At 41.6% G+C, this 27,967-nt stretch overlaps 1 protein-coding gene across 20 annotated transcripts in view; it reads left to right on the plus strand.

Moving 5' to 3' along the window:
* Positions 1–20,717: 20,717 nt before the first annotated feature.
* Positions 20,718–27,967, plus strand: part of AKAP9 (A-kinase anchoring protein 9) — a 169,414-nt gene continuing 162,164 nt past the window's right edge. For 19 of the 20 annotated variants that reach the window (XM_060414427.1, XM_060414428.1, XM_060414430.1 and 16 more), the window contains exon 1: positions 20,718–20,997. In XM_060414427.1, the coding sequence (XP_060270410.1) occupies positions 20,950–20,997 (48 nt within the window). In that variant the 5' untranslated portion in view covers positions 20,718–20,949. The remainder of the gene's footprint in view (positions 20,998–27,967) is intronic. The other variant, XM_012176297.4, reaches the window with a different exon arrangement.

The following is a 27,967-nucleotide window of genomic DNA, read 5'->3' on the forward strand; positions in this document are numbered from 1 at the left end:
TCAGGACTATACCATTCTCACAGACATCTGATGGGTCAACCTCTACTGTGGTTTGGTCTTATTCATTTAATTTTGTTTTAGCAGTCATGCCTGTAGTCAAAAAATTGTCAGCCCACAATCCCACTTTTCCGAGGTAACCGTTGTCTTGTACCATTTGTGTTCAGCTCCTTGTATTATTTCCATAACTCTAAATGACGTTTCTTCATGTTACATGAGCTTATTAAATTTTAATGTTTACCTTTAGCAAAATTGCATTCACATAACCTAAAACATCAAATAGTACTACAAAGCTTATAGTGAAGAATAGGAGATTGTCAGGGTCCTGTCGCTCTCAACCTTTTATGCCCAGTCTCAACTGGCAGCTTCTTTCAGCTCTTTTCTTTCTTTAGCTATTTATAGTCTATATAATATGCTTATAGCGCTAGTTTCTGCTTCTACTTTAGGTGTTTATATGTCAGCTTTTTACTCTGAAAAATTTGGATTGGGCTTCTATACATAATGTCCCCACATTCTTTTCTACCCATGGTTCAGTTCAGTTCAGTTCACTTCAGTCGCTCAGTCGTGTCCAACTCTGTGACCCCATGAATCGCAGCATGCCAGGCCTCCCTGTCCATCACCAACTCCCAGAGTTCACGCAGACTCGCGTCCATCAAGTCAGTGATGCCATCCAGCCATCTCATCCTCTGTTGTCCCCTTCTTCTCCTGGCCCCCAATCCCTCCCAGCATCAAAGTCTTTTCCAGTGAGTCAACTCTTCGCATGAGGTGGCCAAAGTACTGGAGTTTCAGCTTTAGCATCATTCCTTCCAAAGAAATCCCAGGGCTGATCTCCTTCAGAATGGACTGGTTGGATCTCCTTGCAGTGGTTACAATTTTTAATCAAATTATTTGACTATTATTTTATATTATTATTACTGTGCAAATAACTAAGCCACATAGCGTTGTTTAGTTTTCTATTTATCTTGTTACTAATTATTTCATGAACTCTGTTAATCAGACTGTAGAAGTCCTTTCCTTATGAGTAAATGTGTGAGCTATTAGTTCTGGTTTTTACCTCAAAGACATCTTTCCTGGAGTCCAGGTCCTCCTGCTTCTATATGGATTGATCATTCTCAAGACTTTCTATATGACGACAGCCTAGAATTTTACTAATTATTACCCTAGGTCTTCCCTTTGCTTTCCCTCTTGTGTTGAATCGATTGTTTCCTGGCATCTATATCTTCTTATTTCTTGGGGTATTTTTCCCCCTCATTTTAATGAAGTCAGTCACCTGATAGCTGCCTAAGAAAGAGTTCGTGAAAATAATACTTTTAATATTTATTTTTATTTACTTATTTGTTTGACTGTCCCTGCTCTTAGTTGCAGCTTGCAGGATCTTTAGTTACGCCATGCGGGATCTAGTTCCAAGACCAGGGATCAAACCCAGGCACCTGTATCGGGAGCCCAGAGTCTTAGTGACTGGACAACTGGGGAAGTCTCAAGAATTATATTTTTGAAACCTTGCAAATCTGAAAGCATCTTTAGTTTACCCTCCTTAACAGTTTGCCTTGAAATCCAGGGAGGCTGGAACCCATGGTCATCTGCCTTTTTTACGGCACTGGTCTCTTGCCTTCCACTTTCCAGTGTGGCTGTTGAGAGGCATAGTACCAACACTGGCTCCTGAATCTGTTTTTCCCTGTGTGGGAGCTTTTATTAAACATACATTTACTCATTCACAAGTATTTGTTGAGCAGCCATTATTGTGCTAGGCTCTATTTTAGAAGCTAGAGATTATAGCATTGAAAAAAGAAAGGCACATATCCCGCCTTTGTGGAACTTACATTCTGGGAGTGGGTGGGTGACAAATAATAGGCAAAATAAATGTAACATATGTAATATGTTAGATAGTGATAAGTACCCAAGCAGAGGAGAGTATGCAGCCTGAGGGGTGGAACTTTGGATGAGAAGGGCCCTATTTCAAGGGGAAATTTGAGTGAAGACTTGAAGGAAGTAAGGGAGCAAACCACACTGATGTCCAAGAGATGACACTTCTGGGTAGAGAGAACAGAGGGGACAGGCCCTGAGTCAAGAGTGCCTGTCTATTTCAAGGAATATTAGGAAGCCCGTGTGGCTGGAGCAGATATACAAGGTACAAGGTAAATGGCCCTGAGCTCTGAGCAGTAAGACGGAGCCGGAGCTTGTGAGTAGTCGGCTTGTTATTCTGAAAGAATGGGATGCTTTTGGGAAAAAGCAGAAATGTGGGTGCTCTCCGGGCTTCCCAGGGGGCTCAGTGGTAAAGAATCCACCTGCAGTGCAGGAGTCAACCCAGGTTCAATCCCTGGGTCGGGAAGATCCCCTGGAGAAAGAAATGGCAACCCACTCCAGTATTCTTGCCTTGAGAATCCCCATGGACAGAGGAGCCTGGCGGGCTACAGTCCATGGGGTCGCAAAGAGGCAGACACCACTGAATGACTGGGCACGCATACATGCATGACTGCTCTCGCTGTTGGTACCTGGGTGAAAACATGGAGGGCAGAGGTGGGGCAAGCACTCACGCTGCTGTTACGATAAGCCAGGTACGACGTAATGGTAGTTTGGGCCAGAGTGGTGCTAGTGGAGATGTGAGAAATGATCAAATTCTGGGCATGTTTTGAAGGTAAAGCTAACGGCATTTGTGACTTACTTGATGTGGGGTGTGAAAGAAAGGAATCAAGCATGACTCCAGGGTTTTTGACCAAAAATGGAAGAAAAGAGTTGTCCTTATGTGAGGTGGGAAAACCTATGGGAGGAGCAGGTTGGAAGGTATTTATCAACAGGTCAGTTTTGTCCATATTAAACTTGAGATACAAGTAGAGATATCAAACTGAGAAGGAGAAGTCCAAGCTAAGATAGAAATTCAAGAGTCATCAGCATCAGCTCAGTTCAGTTCAGTTCAGTCACTTACTCGTGTCCAACTCTTTGTGACCCCATGGACTGTAGCATGCCAGGCCTCCCTGTCCATCACCAACTCCCAGAGTTTACTCAAGCTCATGTTCATTGAGTCGGTGATGCCATCCAACTCTCTCATCCTTTGTTGTCCCCTTCTCCTCCTGCCTTCAATCTTTCCCAGCATCAGGTTCTTTTCAGTTCTTCACATCAGGTGGCCAAAGTATTGGAGTTTCAACTTCAGCATTAGTCCTTCCAATGAATATTCAGGACCAATTTCCTTTAGGATGGACTGGTTGGATCTCCTTGCAGTCCAAGGGACTCTCAAGAGTCTTCTCCAACACCACAGTTCAAAAAGCATCATTCTTTGGTGCTCAGCTTTCTTTATAGTCCAACTCTCACATCCATACATGACTACTACTGGAAAAACCATAGCTTTGACTAGATGAATCTTTGTTGGCAAAGTAACATCTCTGCTTTTTAATATGCTGTCTAGGTCTGATGGTCATATGCCAGTCAAATACCTGGGTGAGATATCCCCTTGGTGAGTAGATACACATCCAAAGACTGAGCCCTGAGGCACTTCAACAGTTAGAGATTGATGAGATGAAAAGGAATCAATCAAAGAAAGGTAAAGAGGAGCCTGGTGGGCTGCCATCTGTGGGGTTGCACAGAGTTGGACACAACTGAAGTGGCTTAGCAGCAGCAGCAGCAGCAAGTGAATGTCAAGTGTCCCTGCAAGTCAGGTAAAGAAGAGTCTCAAGGAAGTGAGAGTCATCATCTGTGTCAAATCATGCCGAGAGGTCAAGGAAGCTGAGGTTTGAGAGATGACGATAGATTTGGCATCATGGAGACCATCAAGGACTTTGGGTGGAGTAATTTTGATGACATAATGGAGATGAAAATAATGATTAGAGTAGGTTTAAGAGAGAATGAACAGAGAGAAATTGGAGATAACTGGAGCACTGCTGACCAGGAAAGGAAGAAATTAGAGCAGTAGCTGGGTAAGGGGGTTCCCTGGTGGCTCAGATGGTAAAGAATCCACCTGCAATGTGGGAGATCTGGGTTTGATCCCTGGGTTGGCAAGATCCCCTGGAGAGGGCAACAGCTACCCACTCCAGTATTCCTGCCTGGAGAACTCCATGGACAGAGGAGCCTGGTGGACTGCAGTCCATGGGGTAGCAAAAAGTCAGACATGACTTTCACTTTCACCTTGAGCTGGGGAAGGAAAGAGAAAGTTGGTTTTACTCATACACACAGAGTGAGAGTGAGAGAGCTAGAGGGAGAAAGAGAGAGGACATATTTGTATTCTAATGAAAAATTATCCTGGAGACAGAGAAAATTTGATGCTTTGGCAGAAAGAGAAGAATTACTGGAGCAAAATCCTTGAGTAGGCAAAAGGGAATGAAATCTAATGCACAAGTGGAGAAACTTGCCTTTGCTCAGAGATTTCATCAAAAGTAAAGGGAGGAGGTAGGACGTGGGCCTCGTGACGTGGATAGCAGGACCTCGTGGTGGTAGGAGTTTATGGAGGATCTCTTTTAGTTAATTCCAAACTCTTCCCAGCAAAAGAAAGCAGAATTATTAGGTGAAAGTTAGCTTGCTGCTGGCGGGTCGGGGTTCAATGAGAGGGAAGAGGTGTGAACGAAGCAGTGATAGAGAATGAATCACGGAAATACGGCACAAGTAACGTAGCATCAGGAGCCTTGGTGACCCTTGGGGGCATGTTATTAAAGTGAAACCAGTCAGCATGACTTTTCTGCAGTCTTGTTTGTGGGGCTTGGGTACAAAAAGTGAGCTTGCTGTTGGATCTAACCAGAGTTGCGTTTTTTTCCAAGTAAAGACAAAGAAGGAAGAGGAACAAGAAGGACGAGGATACAAGGTCTTTATGCCCAGAGTTCTATAATTTTTTCAGTGATTGCCTTTCATTCGTTGTAGTAGGCAATCTATAGGCTCTCAAAGTGGAATGTCCTGCTTTTTAGTTCTAGAAAGTTCTCTTGTATTATTTCTTTCATATTTATCCCCTTCACTTTCTCTTTATAACTTTCTGAAACTGCTACTAGTTGGATAGATCTCTAATTTTTTAAATCTTTTCTCATGCATTTCTTTCTCTGCCTCGTTTTATTCTACTTTGTAGGAAATTTCCAGAAGGTGAGCTTCCAACTCTTCTACTGAATTTTTATTTTCACTATTCTTTTTATTTTCTAAGAGCTTGCTCTTGGTCACTGACTACTGCTTTTTTTAAGATCACCTCCTGTTTTTGCCTCTTGTACACAATCAATAACCTCTCTTTCTCTCTGGGGATAAACATTATAAGTGCTTAAAATTCTTTTTTCCTTCACTCTCCACACTGTCTCTGCTTTCTCTAAGTTCTTTGTTTACTGTGGCTTCCATTTTAAGTGCTGAAAGTCTCCTTCAATTGTCTTGTAATTCTTGATTATCTGCTTGTGTGTGTGTGCGTCTAGCGGAGGGCCTGCTTATGAATGGGCTACTCTAAGGGTAATTTGCAGGACTGTTGATTTAGAGAGCATCCAAAGTGTTGACCCATTTTCTAAGAGTGGATTCTTGGAATACCTCACCTGGCAATATATGTCTAGCTTCCCATGCTCTGGAAGCCAAAAAGGAAAATGGGGGCAGAAAGGCTTAATAAATTCTGCTACATCAGTTTGCCATCTCACCCCTGATCTCAGCTGTTCCTGTTCTCTGCGGGCCTAGAACCTCTCTGATTCAGAATTTCTAGGTAGGATTTCTGGTTTCCAGTTCTGCATTTAAGTATCTTGAAAGTCTATCCTGACAAGGGAAAAATTGAACAGACTGAAAAGTCACGCTTCTTGGATCCCAAAGAGAAGAAGAGGATGCAGGGCAAACAGCTGCCCCCAAGACTGGCGGTGCTGCTGGTTTAGTTACTCAGTTATATCCGACTCTTTGTGACCCTCTGGATTGTAGCCCGCCAGACTCTCCTGTCCATGGGATTTTCCAAGCAAGAATACTGGAATGGGTTGCCATTTCCTTCTCCAGGGGAACTTCCCGATCCGGGGATCAAACCTGGGTCTCCAGCATTGCAGGCCAGTTCTTTACTGAATGAGCCACCAGGGAAGAGATGGGTAAATAGAGTCCCAGCTTATCAGAGCAGAGATTCCTGGGTGGGGACAACTGGGGGAACCAGTGACAAGGTAGGAAAACCTGGACTGTAACTGACGAATTGCTGGAGACTCAGTGTGGACAAGTATGAGAATTTAAAATGCGGATGGTTATCTAAGCTAGACAATTGAGGCTTGGCCATTAAGTATGTATCTACACAAGACATATATGAAATTAAAATAATTCAGTGGAGCCAACATTTCTTTATTCCCGACTCTTCCCATTTTCCAATGCTGCAGAAAATTAACAGTTAATTGTAAATGCTTTTTCTATTTTCTGAGAATGAAGAAACTTCACATAATAGCAAAGCTTCATGATTTGAACAAGAACCATGTTCAGTTAAAATATTTTTATGGGAATTTTCTAAATACTTTGGGCAACTGGGTGGGGGAGGGAAGGTGCTAGTCCATTTTTATGATTTTACTAAATGTTTTCTCAAAAAACCTCTGATTTCTGCCTTGTTTGAAAAATGGTTATTTCTTTGAAACCACTTTATCAATGACTAGTTTTAATTAATGTTTTTGCAATTGCGTTTCTCTTGTCTTTTAAAGATTACAAAGATGAAATAGCAAAACTGAAAATATTCTAGTTATCTTTAGAAAGTTGCAGTGTAGATATTATTTATCATTATCTTTTGAATTCTTTGAGTCTCTGTATCTTAACAGATCATAACTGATCATTATTCTAGTATCTTGTGCAAAGTTTTACCATCATTTAAATATTAAAATGAGAACAGATTATAGAATGTGTCAAGCTACTGAATTACAGCGTGTTTGTTCTACAGGAGCTATGATTAATAACTATAATATCTTTCTTTAGTTCAAAGTGAGGTCGTTTTTCAACTTTTATAAGGAAATACAGTTTTTGAATTTACAGTTTAAAGAACACCCAAATGAGGGTCAGAAATTGTCAAAGTCTTTCTCATATATTTGTTAAGCAAAAACTACAAATAAAAAATGCTGCTTTAAACCCAGTACAATTGTGATGCATTGTCCTGTGGTGGCGAGGAGAAAGTAAACGGAGGCATGGTCACAGATGCAGGGTCGAGGTCTGCCTCTGCCTTTCATCAGCCCCATGACCTTGGGAGAGTTGCTTAACCTCTCCATCTCCTCACACCAACCTAGAGGTAGCACATTCGTCGCAGAGTTGTAGAATTACGCTGAGAGAGTGTACATGAAAGGGGCTTCCCTGATGACTCAGCAGTAAAGAACCCACTGCAATACAGGAGACGCAAGAGATGGCGCTTCAATCCCTGCGTCAAGGAAGAAGCGGCAACCCACTCCAGCATCCTTGCCTGGAAAACCCCATGGACAGGGGAGCCTGGCAGGCTACAGTCCACAGGGTGGCACAGAGTCAGAGTGACTGAGTGCGCGCGCATGCGTTGTGCATAAAGCATTTAGTACTTAACTGATATGTACTTGGGAGTCGCTCAACAAATATTAGCTGTACGATTATTTTTATGGTGGGCAATTTGAACTTTTTAAAATAGTATAATTTCTTTCTATTTTGGCAACTACAGTTTTGTTTCTTTGCAGGGACCAAACTTTCAAAACAAAAGAATGTTATATTACATCGTGTTCTTTATTCTTATTTTCCTTCTTGTTTATTTTAAAAAACAATTCTTAAGTTTTGTAAGTATACATTCTAGTTTATCATTGTAATATTAAATAATGAGGAAACTTCTCTGATATGCCTATTTTCCCACCTTAGTATTGCTACAACAAAATACCATAAACTGAATGGTTTATAATCAACAGAAATTTCTCTCTCATAGTCTGAGATCAGGATACCAGCATGATTGGGTTCTGGTGAAAATTCTCTTTTCTGTTTGTGGATTTCCCTGGTGACTCAGAAGGTAAAGAATCCACCTGCAATGCAAGAGACTGGGTGTGATCCCTCGATTGGGAAGACCCCCAACTTTTCTTTGTATCCTTACATGGCCAGAAAGAGTGAAAGAGCTCTCCAGAATCTCTTTGGTAAGGGCACTAATCCCATTCATGGGGCTTCCCAGGTGTAACAGTAGTAAAGAATCCACCCGGCAACGCAGGAGACGCAGGAGATGTGGGTTCAATCCCTGGGTCAGGAAAATCCCTTGCAGGAGGGAATGATAACCCACTCTAGTATTCTTGCCTGGAAAATTTCATGATCAGAGGAGTCGGGGTGGGGGGGTTACAGTCCATGGGATCATAAAGAGTCAGACACGACTGAGGAACTGAGCGCACGCTCGCACGCGCGCGCGCACACACACACGATCCCATTCCCAAGGGCTCTGCCCGCAAGACCTAATTACCTACAACAGGCCCTTACCTTCTAATACCATCATAACAAAGGTTCAGATTTCCACATGTAAATTTTGGAGGGACACAAACATTCACTATTTAGCCTTGTACTCAGACCACCTGCATTACTGTCACATGAGCTGCCTGTTAAATGTACAAATTCCTGGGTCCTTTAGGCTCTGCTCAGACCTTCTGACCTAGAAATTTACATTTATAATAAACACTTCATGTAATTCATATGCACTTTAAAGTTTGAGAATCGCTGTTATAGACAGCGTCAAATCAGGGAATCAACAAATGTAATCTGGACATTAACAAAATACCAAGTTTTTTAAAAGCTACTACGGAAATGTTAAGAGATAAAAATTAAGTCAGTCTTGCAAAGGTAAATCAGCAAACTTTATAATCAAAATCATATCTATAGACTGAGATTCTATATTTTAAATTAGTAAATTAGGATATTTTCTTTCAAAAAGTGGTACTATGCCATATCTCAGTTTATTTGTCAATGTAGACGTCATATTCAAGTCCTTCAAACACATTAGATCTTTCAAATGTTTAGGTAGCTTTTGTTAAACCATTGCTGTACAATACCAAATTATATTCCAGTTATTAGATTAGAAACAGAAATTTGTGATGATTTTTGGTTGACAGCTTATTCCAAGGGACTCTCTAGCAAAGTTTTATGGCCTGCTATACACACACATACCTATACACACACACACACACACACACACACACACACTCCACTTCAGAATTACCTTACATATCTTCAAAGAGGTGAGTTCTAGTCCTGATTTCTTGGGTGAATAGAAATTCATCTGACAATATATATCTCATCACATTAATTTATTTGTGTATATTAATTCTGGGGATAGAGAAAGCATTCAAATATTTCATATGATTTTTCCCTTTTTAAAGTGGCACAGAGTTTACATAAAATCTTTCTTAGACTTTTTAAAGATGCAGTGAAAAGTCATACTCTGTTTACCATTGGCAATGGAGGTTTTTTGCAAATACATACTGGGATGTCGGTAGCCAAAACATTATCTTCTGAGTTATAGAGTTACATGGGTACTTGCAAGACTGGGAAGAATATCAGGTGTCATGGAAAATTGGAATCATGCCTAAATTCTCTCAGTTGACAAGGCATCTGACTTTCCAAGAGGGAGATATTGTGATTAGATCCATAAGTCACCATTCAAAATGAGTGCTGAAACTGGTTAGAATTGTATGCCTTATTAATTCACAGGCTATCAGCTGCCTTTGTGTCCAGTCTTTTTAGAGGTCCACACATTAGTAGCCAAGCATAAACAAAGCTGGTTTTACTCAAATCCAGCACAAGCCATAGCAACTAGGGGCAATCTCCCTAAGAGGGGCATTTTAAGTATTGAGTCACTAAGTTATGTCCAACTCTTTGCAATCTCATGGACTGCAGCACACCAGGCTTCCCTGTCCTTCACCATCTCCAGGAGTTTGCTCAAACTCATGTCCATTGAGTCAGTAATGGCATCCAACCATCTCATTCTCTGTCGCCCCCTTCTCCTCCTGCCTTTGATCTTTCCCAGCATCAGAGTCTTTTCCAATTAGTCAGCTCTTGGCATCAGATTACCAAAGTATTGGAGCTTTAGCTCCAGCATCAATCCTTCCAATAAATATTCAGGGTTGATTTCCCTTAGGATTGACCTCTTTGCTGTTGAAGGGACTCTCAAGAGTCTTCTCCATCACCATAGTTTGAAAGCGTAAGTTCTTCGGCTCTCAGCCTTCATGGTCCATGCTCACATCCATATATGGCTACTGGAAAAACCATAGCTCTGAATATACTGACCTTTGTTGGCAACGTGATGTCTTTGCTTTTAATATGCTATCTAGAATTGTCATAGTTTTTCTTCCAAGGAGCAAGCATATTTTAATTTCATGGCTGGAGTCACAGTCCATAGTGATTTTGGAGCCCAAGAAATTAAAGTCTGTCACTGTTTCCATTTTTACCCTATCTATTTGCTATGAAGTATAATATAGAGGATATTTAATATTTCACAACCTCTTGGTGAAAACAGAAGAGACACTGCAAGATTATTTGAAATTTTCTTTCAGATTCAAAACTAAGTGTATCTTGACTTTAAAAACTACCTGGACCCTTGATACAACTCTTTGAGAAACCCATTTAGATTATATTCTGTGACTACTTGGTATCATGAAAATCCTTGAAGATCTGAAGTTAGTATATATTCTCTTCAGTAATCAATTGCAGTATCTTGGATTATAGGCATATAATTCCATCTTGATAACAGTTAACACCTTAGTTTCTCTAACACTTCATTCAGTTCAGGTCAGTTCAGTCGCTCAGTCATGTCCGACCCTTTGCGACCCCATGAATCACAGCACGCCAGGCCTCCTTGTCCATCACCAGCTCCTGGAGTTCACTCAGACTCATGTCCATCAAGTCCATGATGCCATCCAGCCATCTCATCCTCGGTCGTCCCCTTCTCCTCCTGCCCCCAATCCCTCCTGGCATCAGAGTCTTTTCCAATGAGTCAACTCTTCGCGTGACGTGGCCAAAGTATTGGAGTTTCAGCTTTAGCATCATTCCTTCCAAAGAAATCCCAGGGCTGATCTCCTTCAGAATGGATCGGATGGATCTCCTTGCAGTCCAAGGGACCCTCAAGAGTCTTCTCCAACACCACAGTTCAAAAGCATCAATTCTTCAGTGCTCAGCCTTCTTCACAGTCCAACTCTCACATCCATACATGACCACAGGAAAAACCATAGCCTTGACTAGACAGACCTTAGTCGGCAAAGTAATGTCTCTGCTTTTGAATATGCTATCTAGGTTGGTCATAACTTTTCTTCCAAGGAGTAAGCGTCTTTTAATTTCATGGCTGCAATCACCCTCTGCAGTGATTTTGGAGCCCAGAAAAATAAAGTCTGACACTATTTCTACTGTTTACCCATCTATTTCCTATGAAGTGATGGGACCGATGCCATAATCTTCGTTTTCTGAATGTTGAGCTTTAAGTCAACTTTTCACTCTCCACTTTCACTTTCATCAAGAGGCTTTTTAGCTCCTCTTCACTTTCTGCCATAAGGGTGGTGTCATCTGTATATCTGAGCTTATTGATATTTCTCACAGCAATCTTGATTCCAGCTTGTGTTTCTTCCAGCCCAGCGTTTCTCATGATGTACTCTGCATATAAGTTAGATAAGCAGGGTGACACTATACAGCCTTGATGTACTCCTTTTCCTATTTGGAACCAGTCTGTTGTTCCATGTCCAGGTCTAACTATTGCTTCCTGACCTGCATACAGATTTCTCAAGAGGCAGGTTAGGTGGTCTGATATTCCCATCTCTTTCAGAATTTTCCACAGTTTATTGTGATCCACACAGTCAAAGTCTTTGGCATAGTCAATAAAGCAGAAATAGATGTTTTTCTGGAACTCTCTTACTTTTTCCATGATCCCGCAGATGTTGGCAATTTGACCTCTGGTTCCTCTGCCTTTTCTAAAACCAGCTTGAACATGAGGGAGTTCACGGTTCACGTATTGCTGAAGCCTGGCTTGGAGAATTTTGAGCATTACTTTACTAGCGTGTGAGATGAGTGCAATTGTGCGGTAGTTTGAGCATTCTTTGGCATTGCCTTTCTTTGGGATTGGAATGAAAACTGACCTTTTCCAGTCCTGTGGCCACTGCTGAGTTTTCCAAATTTGCTGGCGCATTGAGTACAGCACTTTCACAGCATCATCTTTCAGGATTTGAAACAGCTCAACTGGAATTCCATCACCTCCACAAGCTTTGTTCGTAGTGATGCTTTCTAAGGCCCACTTGACTTCACATTCCAGGATGTCTGGCTCTAGATGAGTGATCACACCATCATGATTATCCGGGTCATGAAGATCTTTTTTGTACAGTTCTTCCGTGTATTCTTGCCACCTCTTCTTAATATCTTCTGCTTCTGTTAGGTCCACACCATTTTTGTTGTTTATTGAGCCCATCTTTGCATGAAATGTTCCCTTAGTATCTCTAATTTTCTTGAAGAGATCTCTAGTCTTTCCCATTCTGTTGTTTTTCCTCTATTTCTTTGCATTGATCACTGAAGAAGGCTTTCTTATCTCTTCTTGCTATTCTTTGGAACTCTGAATTCAGATGCTTATATCTTTCTTTTTCTCCTTTGTTTTTTGCCTCTATTCTTTTCACAGCTATTTGTAAGGCCTCCCCAGACAGCCATTTTGCTTTTTTGCATTTCTTTTCTATGGGGATGGTCTTGATCCCTGTCTCCTGTACAATGTCGTGAACCTCATTCCATAATTCATCAGGCACTCTGTATCAGGCCACTTCAAGCAAGTTCTGATTTCAGAAGTCATAAATAATCTTCTGAAACGTTAAAATTTAACTCAAAAAGTCCTCGGTTTTATTTAATACATTTTGGAAGCATGGATTTATTCCTTTGAAACTAATGTACTGATTTTATTTGGAGGAGCAGCTTAACACAATGCAGTAAGACTTAAATTGGGGCCTGGGTCTAATTCTGGGTAAGACTTTTGCTACCTAACCATGGAAATTCGGGCAAGTCGCTTAACATCTTGAGCCTTCAGTTTCTTATTCTGCGAAAGGTAAAAGATCCATCACTATGCTCCCTCCTATTTCCTTTTCATATACTTTCACCTCTGCTAATAGGTAAAAATAATACTTTTTTTTTACGGTTTTGCCGGGAGCCAGCATGAGGAATTTCACCCGTGACAAGGTCATGTGGCAGAGCTCTGATGGCAAGGCTAATCAGACCTCAGGTTTTCCCCCTGGAATTTCCTGAGCATCCACCCGCCCCAAAATAAGAATCTGCCTGCTTTTCCACTCTTCTAATATTCTCTGGAAGAAGTAACATCAGGGCTGTAGCCTTCTGCATTTGAAAGGGATGTTTCAGTTAAACCCCCTCTGATAACTCTCTAGCTTGCCTAACAGGTTACCGGGGACCTCTTACAGCTTGTGGATTGCTTACAGCCCTCCAACTGCGAGAGGCACAAAGCTTAAAAGCATCTTAAAGATACAGAGCCTTTTCTAAAGAGTTAAAAATTATATTGGTAGAGGGTTTTCACTGTTGACTCAATGACTGCTGCCAGGCCTCCATATTCTTTATCTTTTAGGCACCTGGGAGGATGTTAATCAATGTAAATGGGATATGGAAAAAGATATATAGTAGTTTTGATGTTAGCAACACTAGACTTTTGAGTTACTTACTTTTCTCTTTGTTATGTATCACTGCACTCCTCTTGTGTCCTTGCTATGTAAGAATGTAACTTTATTTAGTGCCTTCTGAGAATGGCACCAGACTTTGGGAAGATCAACACAAATAAGTCTTCTGGTTGACAAACCCTTATCAGTAAAAAGGCTGTAAAATGTTAATTGGCCTTTTTGGCCAGAAGATGATGTAAATCACCTAAGACTTGTGTATACAATTAGGTACACAGAGAGAAAAGCCTGGTTTTTAATAAGAGTCTGGGCTGCTAACGCTGCATAACTTTGTGTTACCCATTGATCTCCATGTTTTATCAAAAGTATAAAAGGCCTTCTGAACAATAGAGGATGGAGCCGGTCACTGGACTGGTTTCCCCCGTGTCTCCTTTTTCCTCTTTACTTTAGTTTCAGGCTGAATTCCCATCTGGGGCACGGAGGCTCGCCAAGTCTACTTACTTGCCCTGGCAGTTAAGACCCGCGTGAAAGGGAGCCTAAGGCGAGGCACCCTTAGATATTCAAGCGGGCGCCGGTGGCCCAACATAGATAGTGCAAATTCCTTGTCTGGAATTTTATTGTTCTTCCACGTAATCCAAGTTATTCAGCCCTCTTTCTCCACTTAATTTTCCTACTATACTATTTCTTCCTAATCTAATCTTATATTTCTATATTAATAAATAAATAAGTTTTCCTCGCCGACTCCATCCACCCTTTGAATTCCCTGGATCCACTGGGGCTGGACCCCGGTAGGGTTTAGTGTCTCCTTTTTCTTCAGCTTAACCCTACTTACAAAGGATACTAGTTGCATTTGCAAAATAAGTTTAATTGTATGTCCCAGAAATACCTGTCTTGTGATGACTCTGAAATTGTATATGGATTTCTGGCTTTGTGCAAATGTCATTTAGCAATTACTTCACGGGGAGCCCAGCGAGCACCTGAGTGGGGAGATGGGAAGGGCGAGGAGCTGGGGTTAGGACTACGGAGTCAAGCTAGGGCAGATTAGGGAGAGCCTTGAGTGACAGGTTTAGGAATCTGAAGGTCCTTTTATTGTGCAGCAGGAAGTCATTTTATAACGGAATGACAGTGATAGTTGTGTTTTAGAAGGCTACTTTGACAGACTCATAAGGACAAGAAGGTAACGGAGAGGAATGAATGTGATATACCAAACTGGATCTTCTGAAATATTCAAAATGTAAGATAACGGGTATAATCGATCATGTGGGCAGTAGAAAAAGAACAACTGGGAAGGAATCAAGATGCCCTGGGAAAGAAAGTACAATGGGGCATGTTCCTGATAGATACGATGGATGAGGTAAAGAGGCATTCAAAATGTCTCCAAGGTCTCAAGTTGAGGAGACTAGAAGAAGAAGGTCATTAACTGAAGTAGAGATGCTTGGAAGTGTTACTCCTAGATGGAAGATTCTTGGGCATAGTTTTAGGCAGTTTGCATGGCGAGTGATGGTGAAGCATACTCAGTGGAAATGGTAGGTGAATGTCTTCTAATTAGGGAAGCAAAGCCGTGAAGATAGTCATAGATGAAAGCTTTCTCTGAATAATTTTGAGACAACATTTTTAAGATACCATTTTATTACCATAGGATCGTGTATCTGGATACTCAGTGTTTTGTATTAGGTTTGGAAAAATTCAAGGGAGTAATCAGTAAAATCCGTGGTGTTTCTGTTTTACAAGAACTGCTTTTGAAAAATGAGAAAGATGTATACCTGTTTGTAAGGAATTACTGATGAGGCATTACTGACTCATTTTAAATCTGACTCATTTTTAAATGGCTTATACAACAAAATACAGAATTCACCAGTGGGCGAGGTGCTTTAAAGAATAGGGTTGAAATTCAAAATACATCAATCATGTGGTATTGTTATTAAAGTATGTGTGACACACAAATAGGAACTAAGCACATAGGAAAACCCAAGACAGTTGCGCTATGGTGAAACACATAGTTCAAATATTTAATGAAAATCACTTGGTTAACTTAAATGAATTATATAGGACTTTGCAAAGATCCATAGAATGGCAACTAGAACGACCAAATGTATTTCAGATAGAACTTATGAGAAAGGGCTAAAGAAAAATTATTGAATCCATAAGAGAAATGGTTAAAAACAAACTGTAATGTTCCTCCTCCTGAATTTAGGAGGTATATTTTGTCCAAGACAATATAAGAGAGAAAAACCATTAAAAAAAAATACAGAATGTAAGGAATTGCTTCAATTGCTGCAGGTTTTGTGAAGTCAAGGTCTATTGATAGATACTGGCTTCTAAATGAGATGGCAGATAGGTTGTATCTGACCGATTTGTGAAAGATCAAATAACATGAAATGGCAATTATAATATACTGGTTGAGGTGGGGGAAGGATGGGCTTCCCAGGTGGTGCTAGTGGTAAAGAAACCCACCTGCTAACACAGGAGCAGCAGCAGCTGCGGGTTCAATTCCTGGGTCAGGAAGATCCCCTGGAGTAGGAAATGGCAACCCACTCCAGTATTCTTGCCTGGAGAATCCCATGGACTGATGAGGCTAGTGGGTCACAAAGAGTCGGACATGACTGAAGTGACTTAGCCACAGTGGCAGCAGCAGGGGGGAAGCATGGAGAAAACGTCTCCAAATATGATTTGGCTACAATTAGAGCAATCTTTTGGAGAAGGCAATGGCACCCCACTCCAGTACTCTTGCCTGGAAAATCCCATGGGCGGAGGAGCCTGGTAGGCCCAGTCCATGAGGTTGCTAAGAGTCAGACATGGCTGAGCGACTTCACTTTCACTTTTCACTTTCATACATTGGAGAAGGAAATGGCAACCCACTCCAGTACTCTTGCCTGGAGAATCCCAGGGATGGGGGAGCCTGGTTGGCTTCCATCTATGGGATCGCACAGAGTCAGACACGACTGAAGCAACTTAGCAGCAGCAGCAGAGCAATCTTTTGGAAATAGGTTGATATGATTACAAAACCCAAGATTCAAAAGCTGAGCAGATATGGGAGGTTATCTAAAGGTGTTGATTTTCTGTCAGTGAAAATTCTTACACTTGGAGCAACAATAAAATGCTTCCTGAAAGAAAAAGAAAAATAAATAATTTAATATCTCATTTGTTGTTCAGTCACTAAGTCATGTCTGACTCTTTGTGACCGCATGATTGGTGGATTAATCTTAACTTTCAATTTCAATACCTGGCCTTGACTAAGGAAGCTCTTCAGGACCATTTTTAATTTAGAAAGAGGGGCTTTGTCCAAAGGACATTCAGTGATAACTACGTAAGGAAAGGGCTTCCCTGGTGGCTCGCACGGTAAACAATCCACCTGCAATGCGGGAAACCTGGGTTTGATCCCTGGGTTCGTTCAGTCCCTGGGTTGGGAAGATCCCATGGAGGAGGGCATACAACCTACTCCAGTATTCTTGCCTGGAGAATCCCCGTGGACAGAGAAGCCTGGTGGGCTACAGTCCATGGGGTCACAAAGAGTTGGATATGACTGAGGGACTAAGCACAGCACAGCATTTAAGTTAATTCTCCATGATGGAGAATATTCAATGAAATATTTTAAATTCTTTTGTCTTTAAAATCAATGTGTTAAGAGTCAGACATGACTGAGCAACTGAACTGAACTGAACTGAATTAGCCTCCAATTAAAATTAATAAATTGAAATTAAAAAATTAAAAAATTTTAAAAAATGTGTTACACTTATAGCATATCTTAGTTCAGACAAGCCATGTTTCATATGTTCAGTAGTCACATGTGGCTAATGGCTACTGTGTTGGACACCATGGCCCCAGATGATCTCATCCAAGCCCTCACCTTAAAATGCCACCTACATGCTGATTATTTTCAAATTGATATTTCTTGCATGAACCTCTCTTCAACTCCTGACTCAGATAACCAGAGCTATACTTGACATTACTCCTCAAATACCTAATATATGCCTCTAATTTATCAAGTTCAAAACTGAACTCGTGGTCTCCTCCAAGTTTACTCTTCCCCAGTTCAGTTATTGGCAACTCCATCATTTCAGTTGCTCAGGACAAAAACATTAGAGTCAACTTTGACTCCTCTTTTTATCTCAACTTTCATATGCAATCTGCAACTCCTGTGGCACTCTTAGTTCCCTGTTTAAGATATACCCAGAGTCTAATTCACTACCACTACCATTGTCCAAACTCCTAGTTATCTGTTGTCTAGATTATTGCAATAGCATCCAAAATGATCCATAGTCCAGTCTGCTCTTAGCCAGATGTCCTTTAATAACATAATCCAGAACATTTCACCTATCTGCTCAAAATTCTCCAATGGCTCCCAGGCTCACTTAGTGTAAAAGCCAGTCCTTAAGGACCTTCAGAACTCTACAGGATCTGGCCTCCTGTTACTTCTCTGATCTCATCTCCTACTGTTTCCCTCCTTGCTCACTCTACTCTAGCCACCCTTGCCTCCCGCTCTTATCAAGACAGTCATGATCTAGCTTCAGGATCTTTAGACTTGCAATATCCTCACCTATCTCCACGGCTCACTCTCTCATTTCTTGCAATTCTTTGCTCAGGTATCTTGTCAGGATATGATGTGAATGAATGATAGGACTTGAATAGTTGCCAGAAGGAGGTGTTTGAGCACTAGCGCCACATATTTGCCCTTCTAACAGAAGTCAACATGCAACTTTCAACCTTTACTGAGCACCCATTATATATTAATATAAGACGAACATGTATGATTGGCTGGTCTTAGTAACAGGAAACACTGAAATGATCTTATTCCTTTAAAAGATTCTTGAACATTTTCAGCGCATACTGGAACAAATATTTCTTGAATGTTTTCAGCACATAGTGGAACAAACAAGTGAATTCCTTAGTTATTGAAAAGCAGCATCTATTAACAAGCAGGAACAGACATCTTGTCAGATATTATAGGGCTTCCTCCTCCTAGACAATCAGAACCGACAAACACAATCCCTCTGTCCAGGCAGTATTTAAATCACTGCACTATTAGAACACTTAGTTCCAGACCTAGTTTTACTCTCAGCTTGGCGGGTGACAATAAATTATCTCTTTTATTATTTGAATTATTTATTTCCATGATAAAATGCTTAATCTCATCCACTTCTCAATTCAGGTTAGGAAAACAGGACAATATATACTTGGGTGTTACAAGCTGCCACAATTACATATGCATTACAGGGTCTGAGAACAAAAAGTCTTTGTCTTAAATCTAAGAATGTCTGCTGCTGCGGCTAAGTCGCTTCAGTCGTGTCCGACTCTGTGCGACCCCATAGACGGCAGCCCTCCAGGCTTCCCCGTCCCAGGGATTCTCCAGGCAAGAACACTGGAGTGGGTTGCCATTTCCTTCTCCAATGCATGAAAGTGAAAAGTGAAAGTGAAGTCGCTCAGTTGTGTCTGACTCTTGGCAACCCCATGGACTGCAGCCTACCAGGCTCCTCCGCCCATGGGGTTTTCCAGGCAAGAGTACTGGAGTGGGGTGCCATTGCCTTCTAAGAATGTCTAAATCGGGACTATTCAAAACTGGTCTTCCGTTTGTGGTAGATTTAAGATCTTTGCTTTTCTTCTTTTTCCTTTTTTTAACCCAAATTTCACTCAACACCACTTGTATGATTTAACGCATAGCTTATTCCAGTTCACACATACTAGTTTTTCAGTCCAGCCTAACCCAAAACAAAGGAGAAACATGATCAACTAGAGAAATTAAAAAGTGTAGTTAGTTCATCCCAGGAATAGATTTGAAGGTAAGATGATGGGGAAGAAAAAGGAAGTAATGAGGGAAGATATGAAAATAAAGGAAGGAGAGTCATGCTAAAATTATTAAAATGGCTCAATTCAATCCAACAAGTGTTTATTGAGTGCAAAGCATTTCCCTGGTCTTTTTAGTAATGCCAAGGTGAGCAAGACAATCTTTGCCATTAAGGAGTTGGGAGTAGGAGGTGAAGTAAGAAGGGCAGCTGCTGCTGCCGCCGCCAAGTCGCTTCAGTCGTGTCCGACTCTGTGCGACCCCATAGACGGCTGCCCACCAGGCTCCCTCGTCCCTGGGCTTCTCCAGGGAAGAACACTGGAGTGGGTTGCCATTTCCTTCAATGCGTGCATGCATGCTAAGTCGCTACAGTCGTGTCCGACTCTGTGGGACCCTGTGGACAGCAGCCCACCAAGCTCCTCTATCCACAGGATTCTCTAGGCAAGAATACTGGTGTGGGCTGCCATTTCCTTCTCCAATTAAGAAGGGCACAAGTTGTTATTAAAACACAGAGTACATAAAGGAAATACAGGGAGAAGAGAACTGACATTAAGGATATTTTGATATGCCAGGGGGAGTCACATACGTTAACTCACATATGTTAACAAGCCTTCCAAAACTTCCAGGTAAGCTAGAGGAGGATAGGTAACTTGTTCAAGGTCATTTAAGTGAAAAAGTCTACACTGGCTTTGTCTTCAACCCAGGTTGCAAAGCCTAGAGCCTTTCAGGGCACCATAGCTAAGGGGAAGCTCGTGGGAGGAGATTGAGTTAAGACAGGAGGAAACAAAGAGATCAGAAAAGCTATTCAGGGCGGCGAGTGAGGTGGGCCTCGAAGATGAACAGGCGATTGGGCAGCCTCATGTGAGGAAAAAGGGAGGCACTTTCGGCTCAGGAAGGAGTGAAGGCTACTGGCCGCCCTGCCAGTCCTCCGGGTTGACCAGTCAATCTAGGCTGAAAAATTGTCATCCGGTGGCTCACTTCTCCAACCCAATCCCTTCTTCGCCCCCGTCTTTTCCTTTGGGGCTTTTCAGCGTTCACCAGTTTCAGCGTTAGGCACCTGTACTTTCTCCTTTGCTCTGAAACTGGAAAAATCTCAAATGTTCTAAAAAGGACCACTGAGTCCCTTGGACGACGGTGGGGGTCCGACCGGCGCTCCTGACACAGCGCCCTCTCTCCCACCTCCTCAGCCAGGCCTCCACCCGCGGAGCGGCATGCGCCCCGGGGAAAGCGTGCTCCCCCGAGAGCCGGGTTTCCGCCAGTGGGCGCGGCGGGCGGGAGGCCGGGAGGGGGTCGCCGCGGTGGCCGCGGGGCCGGCGGGGCCGCGACGGGCGGGGCGGGGCCGCGGCGGGGCGGGGCGGGGCCGCCGGCGCACCTGCCCGGCGCGGCGGGATTCGCGGCGGCTGCGCAGACGACGTGCTCCCCCCTCCCGTTCCGCCGTGTGTTTACGTGGAGACGAAGATGGCGGCGGTGGTGACGACGCGGCCCGTGCGGCTGAGGACGGTCAGCCAGTGAGCGCGCAGCCTGGTTCCGCTCCGGGAGGGGCGAGCGCCCGGCCCGGCCCTGCGCCCTGCGCCGCGGAGCTTGCGGTCCCACCCCCGTTGGAACCGACCTTGCCTTCCCGTCCCCGACCCCCTGCCTGTGTTCCCCCCAGCCTTCCCCGCAGAAGCTATGGAGGACGAAGAGAGACAGAAGAAGCTGGAGGCTGGCAAAGCCAAGGTGAGAGAGCCGGAGGCCGCCCGGCCTGCGCTGGGAGGCGGTGGCCGGGGAGGGCTGGCAGGGGTCCTGCGAGGCGGAGGCCTCAGCTTGGCAGCCCCGGCGCGCTGCCTGGGACGGAGGTGCGGCGGCGTCTGCCGTCGCCTTGCCCTCGTCTCCCTTTTCTAATTGAAAAAGCCTGGTGAGACACTACCTAGCGGTTATTTCCGTGATGACTGGGTGGTGTGGCTCCTTTCTCGTGAATGCCCACATAAAACCTCTCCTTTTTACTGTATAAGCTGTTACAGCTTGCTTCTGAATCTCCAACCTTTGACTTGTTTTGAGGGAGTTTTCTGGGTTGTGCAGACATTGTGCTTTTCAGGGTGGGGATTTGGGGCTCTTCTTTATTCGGGTGGGGATTTGTACGCTCATCATCGGCTTGGCTTTCTTAGGTGGCACGCTGGCACTCTTGAGTGTGTGATTGGCCTGTGACAGCTGCCTCAGTCGTGGCTTGAGTGTGCCACAAGTGCCAGCTGTGAACTTCGCTGTAGGGGCGTTTTTAGAAGCATGGCTTTGTATGTTTGTGTTCGGAGGTCTTTGTCACGGCATGCGCCCTGTATTGTGTGGAATGTTACCGCAGTCTGTGAATGGAACTTACGGGGACGAAAGGGTCCATATTCCTAGCATCACCTATAGAATTCTTGCTTTCTTGTCGAGTCCCTATCTTGTATGTGTGTATGAAAAAGACTGTAAAGGAAACAATGGAAAAGGTTTTATTATTCACTGGGTTTCATGAACAATTTGACATAGACGAAATATAAATTAAATATAAATAGAATATTAATAATATTAAATATTAATACTATTAAAAGAAATAGAATTTAAAATTACTTGCTTGAGCATATTTTTTTGACTGGCCAAAAGGACCCCTTCCTCCCTATGATGAAATTACAGTTTACTGTATATTGTTTTATTAGAGATGATTGTTCACAGTCATACTTGCATCTCAATTAAATTATAAATAGTTTAACTGTTTCTTTTCCTCTCTGTCTCCTCCCTCCAAATAAGCAAAAGGAGACTGGGTCTGATTTCAGTAATCACTGAAGAACCACACTGCAGAGATACAATTGTAGATGCTGAACATAAGTTTCTTGACTTAATATAAATGTATAAACTATCTCTGTATTATCTAAGGTCAAACCTTAAGTGTTTGTATCAGGTAGATTGTTATTAGGATCTATACACAGGGAAAGGAAATCAAGGCATCTTTAAGATCTCACGTTGCTTACATTTCTGCAGTCTTGAGGATCTGAGCACAATCTATGAATCGAAGAAAGTGGAGGAAAAGTGTGTACCTCCTTCCAAAAGCATTGACGTTGTAGTTAGACGTTTTGTTTGTTTGCTTGTTACCTCAGTATTTTTACTATCTGCCTCCTGAAGTATCTCTCCTAAATATATATGAAGCCGTCCAAAAAACATAGTTTACTTTGGACAACACCTCTCATAACAGAGGACTTATTTAAATTGCTTTGGTTTGGCGAAAAAGAATTCTAGTTTCTTTGTGTGTATGTGTGTTTTTTGTCTTTCAAAATTCTGCCTATGGTATAAAAATCTTATCCTTTTAACATTCACTTTCATTGTGGAAGATTATCTTCTAGAATTGAGCTGAATTTTTCTAGTCAGAAAAGAATTCAAGACATGTAAGGCAAGATGTGTTTGCTGGAGCATTGGCACCAAAATATAAAAACACTGGGCAACCTCCAAAGACAGTGTTAGGAGAATCACTTTCTAAACTATATTATTTAAGCATGATAGAATATTTTTCAGCCATTAAGGTTACGAGGGCTGATAGGAACATGAACAGTAAGAACATGGACATAGTTCGAAAATAGTGTATACATTACTTCTTTTGTATAAATGTATGCTTTTATATTAGGACTTAAAAACTTTGGGTTGTGAGTGTAGGGTCGTTACGCAAACCTGTGTCAAACTCCTGTTTTACACCAAGCGCTGTAAATACAGAGATGGTGACAGTCTGTTTTCTGAAGTTGCTCAAAGTTTAGCAGGACAGATACTGGGTACTAAGTACAGTGAGGGAGGTGGTATTATAGAATTTGTGGCGAATTGTGTCATTTGTTAAAATGTGTTAAATGTTGCTGCCTCATTTTTAAGACTATTTTACAAAGAAGGTTCTTGATAATTGATATTTAATGCAGTCTAGCCTGACACCTATCAGATAGTAAGTATGCAGTAAATATTTGCTTAGTGAATGAATGAGCAGAGTGACCGTGAGCTGTTAATATGTGCTGCTTGACTAGCATATTGTAATTTAATAACAGTAATTCAGAATTCTTGTCATTGGAAGTCTCATTGCTGGCATTAGAGATCACTGAAAACAACCATTTCTAAAACTTTATTCAGATACTTGGTTCTCTGAATGTCTTGTTTGTTCATTGAATTTAAATACTGTATTTGCTAATCTAGTTTTACAGACCACAACTTGGAAATTTTCTTCTTGGTGTTTGGTAAACTATTCATTGAAAAACTTACTTCCTTTCTGTATCTATAAATGATCATTTTTAAAATGACCTGTTGTGAATTCAGTATAGTATACTTTATAAAATGTGTTACACCAACCAAAATTCACAATGTTAGAAGAATAAATTTGGTATGTGCGCTGTGCTTAGTTGCTCAGTCATGTCTGACTCTTCGCAACCTCACGGACTGTAGCCCACCAGGCTCCTCTGTCCATGGGATTCTCCAGGCAATAATACTGGAGTGGGTTGTCATGCCCTTCTCCAGGTGATCTTCCTGACCCAGGGATCAAAGCCAGGTCTCCCACATTGCAGGTGGATTCTTTACCGTTTGAGCCACCAGGGAAGCCCAAATTGCCATATATGTAGCCATCAAAATAATTCTGCAGAAACATTCTGATTTGGGAAAATGCCCACAAATAACACCAGATTGATAACAATGTTACCAAAAAAGATATATATACAATTTTTATATATGAAGACACCTGAAAAAAAATACACCAAGATATAAATGATGGGTATCTCTGGGTGGTAGGTTATAGGCAGTTTTAATTTCCTTTACACTCCTAGTATTTTCCAGATTCTCTGCAGTATATTTCCTTTATGACCAGTAAAAATGTTTACATGCCATTTTTGAAAACAGTAAAAGCTTATCAATTATAGTATGTTGAAGAGAATGTTAATATTGTTTGATCGTTATACAGAACAGGAAGATGAGCCCTAGGGTAACTAGGCTTCCCAAGGGCCCTGGCATCAGTGTAGTTCTGGAACTACAGTTCTTACTCCAGTGCTGTTTCCATTCTGTAGTTGGGATTCTCTGTTATTAGACATTTATATATCTCCTTTCTGGTTTTGTAGATCTTATGCTTTTTCTCTGTCGATTCTCATTGCCATGAACATGCCTATCTCCATCTAACCTGCCTCCTCCCTTAATTTGCTGTTTTAGATTTCCTGTGAGTAGCTTGAGGGGATGGTTTCGTTTGTAACAACCAAGCACTGATGGAGCCTTGTGAATGCGCTTTATGACTATTTCGTTTCTCTGCTCCTTGTTGGTTTTTTCATTTGCTGTTGGGTCCTCAATTACTTCCTCAGTACTGAGGTAGTAAGACGCATGACCTGTGGAGACATGAGACATTACTGCATTAAGTAAATATTTTCAGAACCAGGCTAACCTCGTTGCAAGGAGCTGACAAGGACAGCGCTACACAGGCCGTCCTTGTGTTGATCCAGACTTCTAACTCCACTTGAAGTGACTTCAGTTTTTTCCAAGTAAAATTATCTACAATTTTTTGGAAAAGAAAGTGTTGTAATATTAGCAAACAGAATTAGAGGACAGTTGTATATTTAGTGTAAAATTACTTCTGCATATTCACAGAATGTATACTTTTTAACATTCTACTAGCAGAATTCTATAAAACCACAAGTTTTTATTAGCTATTCAGCATTTAATATAATTGGCATTGTTGAATAATTATAAAAATTTTTGCCTGTTGCATTCAGTAAGTAATAATTATATGATTGTTTAATGAGGATTTTCCGTTTGAAAAATAGTGCTAGTTCTATACAAAAAGGACAGTGCTCTCTGCAAGTTGTGTATTAGGTTATTGATAATAGGACTCTTCAATTGTTATTTCCACTCTGATAGACGAAGTTAGTCATGGTGTGTAATTGCTCCTTGCATATTTCAGACATTCCCCTCCACCACTAAGAGCGTTGTTCTCCATCCCTGTTTCTTTTATACCTTCTAGTTTTTATTCTTATCTGTGACATAGCTTGCTTAGCTTTCAAAGTAGATACTGCAGTTTGATACCTTCAACATTTACTGTAAGAGTGGTGCATTGTCTGCGATTTAAAAAGCAACTCATGACCTTTAGTATTTGTTGGAAGAAAAAAGCAAAACGTGATTTTTAGTTTGTGAGCTTTAACGAGAGAATATGGAGGAAAGAATGAGCAGAACAGGTTTCTCAAAGTGTGTATTGAAGAGAGGTTTTGAAGGCTAATCCAGGGACATGGCAGGAACAGGGATAGAGCAGTGATTGGGTAAAAGAGCCTCAAGATCTGACAAAGAGAGACTCAGAAAGGAGGTCTGTGGTGTCCTGTTAGTGAAACTGAAAGTTGAATAAGCTCATGAAAAAGAGAAAGTGAAAAAGATAGGATCTATCCAGGTGACTGGAATATGACAAGATTACAGCAAAAATTATTTTTAAACAAAACACCTCTTATTTTTATATATTAGAAGTTTGTAGTAAGAGTTAAACTATGACTGTGAAGAATTTATCTGTTGTAGGCTACTGCTTATTGAACTATAAGTGAATTTCCTCTAATACGAAAGCTAGAAAAGGTTCTCATGGTAAATTGTTAAACGTTAAATGATGAGGAACGTTTTTTATATCTCGGTTCAGTTCTACTGAAATTGAAATTGGATATCTTATTTCATTTGTTAGCATCTCTTTAAAAACTTTAATTTGGAAAGCTTCAGAATGTTTCAAAGTTTATTTATAAGCTTATAAAAGGGCTGTTTTGCATTTGGAGCTTCTGTGTTTATATGCTGTTTGTCGTACAAGAAAAGACATTTGCTTATTTGTTCAACCAACATTTTTGAACGCCTACAGCTGCAGCTATGGACTTTTACTTGTCAAGCACTTATTTAAATTATGATGAATTCTGTGCCTTATTGTCTGCGGGAAAAATCCTGTCACAGTCCATGACTCTCAACAGGTGTTTTGAAGAAAAAATGTGTTAATGATTGAAAGCTTTTGAGTTCTTCTGGTGCTAGATCTAAGAAGCTATTATTTTTCTTTTTTTTTTTAACTTGAGGTGGAAGTCATGTAAAAACTAACCATCTTAAAACACTACAGAGGCGTTTAGTACATACACAGCATTGTGCAGCGACAACTTACGTCTAGTCTAGTTCCAACACATGTTTATCCTCCCAGAATAAAGCCCTGTATCCAGTAAGAAGATACCCTTCACTCCCTTCTGCCCCGCCTCCAGCGGCTGCCGGTCTGCTTTCTGTTTCAACAAGTCTACCTATTCCAGATGCCTCATATAGATGTGACCATACGATTTGACCCCTGGCGCCTTTTGTCACTTGGTGTGATGTTTTCACTGTGCTTCAGTATTTATATGTCAGTTTTTCATTTCCTTTTAGGGTGAAGTAATATTCTGTTGTAGGTACACACCACACTTTTCTTTGTTTGTTCATTGACGGGCATTTAAGTTGTTTCTACCTTTTGGCTATTGTGAATAGTGCTCCTGTGAACATCATATATAGTATTTGAGTACCAGTTTTCATTTCCCTTGGGTATATACCTCAGTTCGGTTCAGTCGCTCAGTCGTGTCCGACTCTTTGCGACCCCATGAATCGCAGCACGCCAGGCCTCCCTGTCCATCACCAGCTCCTGGAGTTCACCCAAACTCATGTCCATTGAGTTGGTGATGCCATCCAGCCATCTCATCCTCTGTTGTCCACTTCTCCTCCTGCCCCCAATCCCTCCCAGCATCAGGGACTTTTCCAGTGAGTCAGCTCTTCACATGAGGTGGCCAAAGTATTAGAGTTTCAGTTTCAACATCAGTCCTTCCAGTGAACACCCAGGACTGATCTCCTTTAGGATGGACTGATTGGATCTCCTTGCAGTCCAAGGGACTCTCAAGAGTCTTCTCCAACACCACAGTTCAAAAGCATTAATTCTTAGGCGCTCAGCTTTCTTCACAGTCCAACTCTCACATCCATACATGACCACTGGAAAAACCATAACCTTGACTAGATGGACCTTGGTTGGCAAAGTAATGTCTCTGCTTTTCAATATACTATCTAGGTTGGTCATAACTTTCCTTCCAAGAAGTAAGCGACTTTTAATTTCGTGGCTGCAATCACCATCTGCAGTGATTTTGGAGCCCAGAAAAATAAGGTCAGCCACTGTTTCCACTGTTTCCCCATCTATTTCCCATGAAGTGATGGGACCAGATGCCATGATCTTAGTTTTCTAAATGTTGAGCTTTAAGAGTAGAATTTCTGAATCATATGGTAATTCTGCGTTTTTGACAAACCACCCAACTTTTTCCAGAGTGGCTATACCCATTCCCAACAGCAGTGTATGAGAGTTCTGATTTCTCCATATCTTCACCAACACTTATTGTTTTCTAGTTTTTAAAAATTACAGCTATTCTAGCGGGTGGGAAGCAGTATCTCATTTTGCTTCTGCTTTTTAATTTCCTAGTGACTAAGAATGTTGACCCTCTTTTCATGTGCTTATTGCCCATTTGTCTGTCTTCTTTGAAGTGTCTGTGCATGTCCTTTGCCCATTTTTTAATAGGACTGTTACCAACTTCGTTTGCATAATATTACTGTTACATGTATGTTTTTATATACTGAGAGGGCGAAAGAGTGAGAAACGTGCTCGGGCAGGTGATAGAGACAGAGAGAGATGCACGTCTTCAGTAGGATTATCTTCCATCTT

Source organism: Ovis aries, chromosome 4 (assembly GCF_016772045.2).
Source record: "Ovis aries strain OAR_USU_Benz2616 breed Rambouillet chromosome 4, ARS-UI_Ramb_v3.0, whole genome shotgun sequence".
NCBI lineage: Eukaryota > Metazoa > Chordata > Mammalia > Artiodactyla > Bovidae > Ovis > Ovis aries.